At 36.5% G+C, this 7,853-nt stretch overlaps 1 protein-coding gene across 3 annotated transcripts in view; it reads left to right on the forward strand.

Moving 5' to 3' along the window:
- Positions 1–7,853, forward strand: part of LOC105171938 (AP3-complex subunit beta-A) — a 17,823-nt gene that overhangs the window by 6,050 nt on the left and 3,920 nt on the right. For 2 of the 3 annotated variants that reach the window (XM_011093210.2, XM_011093213.2), the window contains 4 exons: positions 1,018–1,144; positions 1,258–1,367; positions 3,764–3,964; positions 6,496–7,508. In XM_011093210.2, the coding sequence (XP_011091512.1) occupies positions 1,018–1,144; positions 1,258–1,367; positions 3,764–3,964; positions 6,496–7,508 (1,451 nt within the window). The remainder of the gene's footprint in view (positions 1–1,017; positions 1,145–1,257; positions 1,368–3,763; positions 3,965–6,495; positions 7,509–7,853) is intronic. The other variant, XM_011093212.2, reaches the window with a different exon arrangement.

Here is a 7,853-nt window from a genome sequence, read left to right on the forward strand (position 1 = left end):
ATGCTGCAGAATAAAATGAAGTAGAGAAGGGGGAAAAGGAAGGTGAAAGCCCCTGGCATTTCTTAATGGGAAGTAGGAGAAGAGAAGAAAATAAAACAGAAACCAAAAACATGGTTCGCGGCAATGCCAGTCTCCTGGTGAAGTAGGAGAAAATGAAACAGAAAAGGAAAAGGTGGCTGGTGTAGGAGTTGAGAACAAACTGAAACATAAAAGTGGAAAGTTGAACCCGTGATCTATGACCTGGTCAAATCTTTGGATCAGTGATCTTGGTTTTCAGACTTTTGTGCTTAGTCCTTTTATCAGTTTCCCATAACTTAGAATAATTCAGAATTTAATAAAAGAATAAATCTATCAGGATCTCTTGCTATCACGAAAATCATGAGTTTCTTGGACTGCCCTAATAGTTTAAAAGGGTATCACTATTCCCTTATTGTAACTTAAAAGAAAGGGATCTGATATGATGTTTTCAGCTTGAAATATTCCAAAGTTTTGGATTTCAATTTCACTTCCTTTCTTAAAGAACAAGTATTGCTAAGGATTTGAATTTTTTTTTTTTTAATTAAGGAACTTTGTCTTGTTAGTTGTTTCAAAGTCCAGGCCAGAAAAATAGGGATCTCGAATACATAACAATTGTTGTCATCCAACCATACCCTTTGAAGATTGCCCATGTTATGCCAATTTGTCTACATGAGCCTCGTTGCACTAATCTCCATTGTTATGCTTGACTGACCTGTTATAGTTTATGTATTGGGTTATTTACCAACTCAAAATATTTGCCTCAATAATTTATCCTAAATTAAAGTCAATTTTGAAATGTAGAATTAAGTGATTGTTCTGTAGCCAGTTCATTTTTGCATCAGTTTCATTCATCTTGTTAAATAGGAGTAATTACTCAATCCATGTCTTGTTGGCTTTCAAAATACGTACTGCTGGCTTGTGATATTATTGAGATTGTTATGGTAAATATTATTGGATTTACTTTTGTGAAGTGATGCTCACCTTTTAGTCAATTCTTAGGATTATATTAGAGATCCAGACAGGAGGTTTGCAGCTGATACTGTGGCTGCGATTGGCTTATGTGCACAAAGACTCCCTGACGTTGCGCATACATGTTTGGAAGGGCTCTTGTTTCTTGCTTTGTCTGGTAATTCCCATTCTTTCACTATGTACCTTCCGCCAAGAATTTTATTTCTTTAATTTGTTTGATATATTTTTCTTTCCTCCTTTTAAAGTTATTTGATGTAATCCAAATTTTAGAATCTTCAGATGGGGATGCTGCATCATTGGGTGAAGAAGAAATTGTATTGGTTCAAGTAATTAAGTCAATCAAGGCAATCATAGAAAAGGATCCTCCCAGTCATGAAAGAGTAAGTTTGTCAATCTCTTCTCTTTTTGGTCTATATTCATGCTCATCTTTCTGTTATGTTCTTAAGTCCCTGCTATTTGTATATATTGATGTCCACGACTTGTGAGAAAGATCAGAATATTCTTACTTAAACAAATCTTCATTTTGATGTCAACATTCTGAAAATGACACTTTGATTTCCTGACGTATAATGAAAAAAAAGACTTGTAAATGCATTTAAACTCGGAAAGGAACAACACTATTTGGAGGCAGTGAGCAATTTTTGCTCTTGCAATAAAAGCTTTGTCTTTGTTTGATAGTTCTTGGTGTTGGGTAGCTGCTTGATATTTTTCTATCAATATATAATGCAGCTACCTTTTTAGTTCATTTTTCTTAATTTTGTTTCCCCCCTGTCCCAACTTCAATCTATCTTTCTTGAGATCCTAAACAGCTCAGAGTACCCTAAGTTGTATCACAGAAGACTGAATTTAGATTTTTATAGGAGAATAGAACAAATTGAAAAGCTTGGTGCATAGATTGTTATGGTTGTTTTATGGGATAATAACATTCGATCCCTCGTGTTTGCTGCGAATCCACTGCCATCCGTCAGTCAATATCAGTTCCAAACCTTTCATTTTTTGACAAATCTAGTCCTTCCCATGGACAATCATTACTTATTAATTGCTCACAAAGCTGCACATTTGCTGTTGGAGGAGTTTCAACTTCAGGTACCAAAACTGAAAAGATACAAACTTAACTGAGAATTTTGCAGTATTTGCGTGAAGCATAGATGAGCCATTCCCTTGGGGCTTAATGGAGTTCAAACAGCCAGGAGAGTTTTGTTAAAAAAGAAACACAAAGCGTCTAAGTTTAATGAGGATGAAACAGGGTACGGAATTGCATTAGTGACAAAGATGAGGGACCAAAAATTTAATTATCCTATTCTACCATGCAGCTTACTGAAAATTAATCATGCTTCAGTTTAGGACTATGGAAAATAGTTACCTGTTTCTTGCCTTGTTTATCCTGCTTGAACAGCTGAAGGCCAAGACCTGCATTTGCTGGCTGCCGACTGTTGTGATATTCTTACATAGATTTGGATAGGATATTGATATTGGTGGTCTGACTGGCGAAAGGTTCATTTCAGCAATAGGTGTGAACCACAAGTCTATAGACACTAAATGCGTCTATGTTTAATGAGGATGAAACAGGGTACTGAATTGCATTAGTGACAAAGATGAGGGACCAAAAATATAATTATCCTGTTAACCACCTATTGTGGAAATGAACTTTTCTCCAATTAGACCACCAATATCAATATCCTATCCAAACCTATGTAAGAATATCACAACAGTCGGCAGCCAGCAAATAAAGGTCTTGGCCTTCAGCTGTTCAAGCAGGATAAACAAGCAAGAAACAGGTAACTATTTAGACCTAAACTGACATATGATTAAGTTTCAGTAAGCTGTATTTGCTGGCTGCCGACTGTTGTGGTTTTCTTACATAGGTTTGGATAGGATATTGATATTGGTGGTCTAATTGGAGAAAGGTTCATTTCCGCAATAGGTGTGAACCACAAGTCTATAGCTCTTAGGAGTCTTGTAAAGAAGGTCGTTCTATTGATCCTGTACTGGAGATTATAGACCTAATTTTGTGCTGATAGACGCGGTAGCCTGGAGATAGATTGGAGGGAGATTGGGATCATCTATTCTTCACACAGTGATTAAGATAACCCTTGAGATAACGGTTTAATCTTAGGATTGCACAAGACAGCTTTTGAGCATTGGAGTTTGGCATTAAATTTACCTACCTTGACATTGAATTAGAAAGGGCATGCATATGTAGGCTACTTCTTTATCTTGAGTTATGTCTCTTAGATTGCCATTTATCTGTTGTATCTATGAAGCATTACTTGTGCAATTATGCCAACTATAAACCTTTCAACCTGAAAACCACTAAATTTATCTGGAGATAAGAAGCTTGATAGAAACACGTCAGATAATTGAACCTCTCACATCTTCTTAGTGTAAATCCATGTTGGTTTTGCATAAATAGGGACTATCTCTGTAGGGTTCTTCTCTCCTTTTTGGTAATATTCTTGTTGGTTCCTTTCTTTTAGTTATAATGTTGAGACATGGGCCTGAGCATGTGCAAGGGATTTAAATATTTGTCCTAGACCTGGTGCAAAGTTAGTTAACCCTACTAACGGAGGGTGGAATTGCTAGGCATTTTAATGCTCACTTTTGCATTTCGCTTTTTTGTCATTTAAACTTGGTCCAGTTGAAAGTTGTTTGCTATGCTATGTTTTGGTGATTATGCTATATCTTATTACTACAACATTGAATGGGCTACTGTTGTTATTAGTAGAACAACCATGCATGAGTGGTCATAAATTCTAAAACGCAACCATTATTTAAGGTAATTGTTCTCTTGCTCCGGAGCTTGGATTCAATGCGTGCACCAGCAGCCCGTGCTATGATTATATGGATGATGGGTGAGTACAGCTACATGGGGGTCCTCATTTCAAAGATGATTCCCACAATACTTAAGTATCTTGCTCGACGCTTTACTTTGGAGGCGGTTGAAACAAAGCTCCAGATTATCAATGCCTGCATTAAGGTAGTTAATAGTAGTAGTTTTTTATTTTGACTTATATCCTCATCTCCATCTTCATCCTTATGGGCATTGGGATTGGTTGGATATCATTAATTTTCAATCTAACCATTTGAGTGTGTGATTCTGGTTTACTTAATAGAATCATACGCAAGTTTTTTATTATTATACCAATTCCATAAGGGCTTTGCCTAGCCTACTGTATCATAAGATCCCTGGTGCTCCATATCTTCATAGAAACAGAAATCTACTGGAAATCCATGATAGACTGGACTAGTGGTGCATTGTTGCTGTTTCTAAGTATTGTTTGAAAAGAACTACTGCATCAGACTTTTCAACAATTAGTTATAAACATTTGTCTGAAGTTCCTACTCATCTCAATGTTGTTGATCCCATATGCTGATCTGGTCTATGTGAAGACTCGCTTAATATTTTGATTTAATTTGTTATCTGCATTACATGCCCTCTTGCTCCACTGCTGGTTTATTTGATATAAATAGCCAGTTGTGTGATAAGGTGAAAATGGTTTCACATCTTCTCATAGTGATGCTATTATTGTGCGTATTTAAGAATGGAAAGGTATTAGTTACTTTTAAGAGTTGAATTTTTTCTGCTCTTCTAGATTGCTGACTGACCATGGCACGCTTAAACATTCTGTGCTTGCTTGACGAATTTCATATATCCATCTGCTTGGACTTTCTACAGGCACATTTTTTATATGATTTTTTCATGTTGATAAGTTAGACTGTATTACGTGATATTCTAATCATACATTGTCAGCACATATTGTAAGTTTGTCCACAATGTATTTCTTCCCTTCGTGATCTTGATTAATTTGGTTTCTACTTTGCTTGTTTGCATTGAAAGTGTATGGAAGGGAGGTGAGGGGTTAGGGATTCTTTTCTTATTTGTTAAAAGTGAAGGGGAAAGGAAAGGGAAATAATGAGCATAAGTCAACTCTCCTAAATGTACATCTCAATATGTTCAATTCTGGAGGAGTTGGAATAAATCCTTCCTGTCCATTATGCTAAGCAATAAAAATTTCTTCTTGACCTCATAGGTGAATTGAAGGATGTGAATCCACTATACCTCCCTTGCGCTTCTTTCCTGCAGTAGTAAAAATTAATTCCTTTTACAGGCACTTGTATTTCCAGGAATTTTGTTTGAACATGTTTGTAGTAAATTACTTAACCAACTGGAAGCTTTCTTGAGCTGATCTAGTATGAAATTGTGTTGGAGATGAACAAAAGTAAAAAGTTTTGTTACTGAATCTTTTGGTGTAATGTAAGATTGCTGTGACTTATTGGATAGCCATAATTGACTCCTTTTATGAGAACATTCTATTCACCACTAAAATGCAATTCAGTTTTTCACTCTGATATTGTGAAAAATAAAGCAAAAGCAAAAAAAGGGTGTAAAAAGTTTGAATTTTCTTCCAAACCAACCCCTTTTATAGACGAGGCACTAGCATCTCCATTAATCAAATCATAATCCAATAAAATAATTACTGAAATAACTAGAAAGCTAATCAACTATCAGCATCCGTCCACTGCTTCTCTGACTTCCTTTCTGCTATGTATGATACACCCAGCTTCCTCTGCCAGCTCCAATCACAAATAACACAGACTGAGGTATGAAACATTGAAATTTCATTCTTAAAAAACACATGAAATAGTCCAATTGACATGGGTTTGTAGGGTTTTTAAGGTGGTGCGGTGAGCTTGGCTATAGCAAGTTTTAGAGAAAGAGTGCCACCGACTGCAGATGGTAAAGACTTTGGATGATGAAGTTTGGCAGTCTTTTGCAATGGTCTCTGGAAAAAATGGTTATGTCTGGCTGAAGGTTGATATCCAAAATGGTCTGATCGAGCAGGGAATGAGTGATATCCACATATTGGGCTGTGTTCCATAGACTTATATGAAGGCAAGAATTTTGCAGATAATTAATTGGACGCACATCTATGTAGGCAAGCGCAGCCAATTTATAAGTCCAGGAAAAATTGAATTTTACAATATCCAGTTGAAATATTGATTTGCATAGAAGTAAAAAATTATAAGTCCAGGAAATTTAATTTTACAATATCCAAGATATGGTTGTTATGCATGGTTGCCTAGGTAAGAAAAGTTTAGCAAAACCACCCAAGCGATTTACCTGGGTTACATTTAGTACGTTTTTCATTTTACGAATCCTCCACACTGTCTGGTAATTGCTCTATCAGTTAGTGCTATTTGTAATACTGATATAAACTGAGTATTATTTCATGGATCCTTAACACAGAGCTAAATGCCAATCATTCCATCACAAAAACTATCTGCAGTCGTGCATTTTCTCATGATTGGGCCATTGGAGTATGTAGAGCTAATTATCATGTTCGCTTACCTCAATCTTTTGAAAGAAGTTAATTGGTAACTCATCTCTGTTGTTTGGTCGATATAATGGATGAAAAATATCTGAATCATTATTGATGTTGAACCCACTGAAGTTGCAGTTTAATAAATTTTCTTGATTACTTTACAATCTATTCTATATCTTTCCAGGTCCTACTACATATCAAAGGGGAAAATATGTCTGAACTGCAAATAATTGTAGGCTATGTGCTTGAACTAGCTAACTCTGACTTGAATTATGATATTCGTGACCGTGCTCGTTTTCTGAAGAATTTTCTGTCACACTGTATGAGATCTCATGATGTGGAAGAAGTAAAGGACCAAAAGGAATACAAAGACCTGACACACGTTCTTGCTGAGTACATATTTGGGGGACAAAGAAAAGTACAGTCCGAACCATTTAGTTATCGATTTTATCTTCCTGGTTCTCTTTCACAGATAGTACTCCATGCAGCTCCAGGATATGAACCCCTCCCAGAACCTTGTAGTTTGATTGATGAAAGTCATTTCCCAAGTCATGTGGAAGGAACAACGATAATGGAAGATAGAGCTATTGATAGTGAAACAAATGATATTGATGATTCTGATGCAATGTCAGGATCTCTGGAAGAAGAAAACACAACCGATTACAGTTCTCAAGCTTCTGTTAGTGGTTCAAGTGGTGGTGGTGGCAGTTATAATGGTGCATCTGATACTGATGGAGATGAAGAAGCTGGTGCATTAATCAATCTTTCAGATGGTGCTCCCACTTCGAGAAATCATATTAAAGATTCAGAAGAGAATAGTGCCTCTGGCTTTACTGATTTTGGCGAGTTAATGTCCAATAGAGCTCTTGAGTCGTGGTTGAACGAAAATCCTGGTTCAAGCCAGAATTTTTATGATGTCAGTCATGCTCAGAGATCCTTAGCCAGAATCTCAATTAAGGACATTGCTCAGCTGGTGAAACCAAAGTCATATACACTTCTAGATCCTGCAAATGGAAAAGGGTTAAGTGTAGATTACAGATTTTCGTCTGAGGTGTCGAGCATATCGCCACAATTTGTCTGTTTACAGGTTTCCTTTAGGAACTACACAACAGAGCCTATGTCAAATATATTTCTTTCTGAAGAGGAAGCTGACCAGGGTCCAGATTCGTTTGGAAAATCAGTGTCATCAAGTGAAAGGTATTCCCTAGTCCTTTGATTTTTGAGTTGGCATCATTTGATGAGTACCTTTTGCTCGACATTCTTCCTATGGAAATGTGTTTCTCTCTGGTAACTACTGCTTAATGTGCTTACTTGACATTGCAAATTGCACCTCCTTGTCAAACATAATGAGAGGTTTAGAAAACCATTGGTGGTTATTGCTTGTGGTATATAGGGTTTATGACTATATTTCAATTGGATATGCTTAATAGGCTCAGATCTGAAATCTGCAGTTCCTATATCTAGGTATTGAGAGAGAATCATATGTTTTATTCCTACTCCTTTGAAGACATGATCTTGGCAAAATTCCACATGGCGTCTCTG

The sequence above is a fragment of the Sesamum indicum genome, linkage group LG10, assembly GCF_000512975.1.
Source record: "Sesamum indicum cultivar Zhongzhi No. 13 linkage group LG10, S_indicum_v1.0, whole genome shotgun sequence".
NCBI lineage: Eukaryota > Viridiplantae > Streptophyta > Magnoliopsida > Lamiales > Pedaliaceae > Sesamum > Sesamum indicum.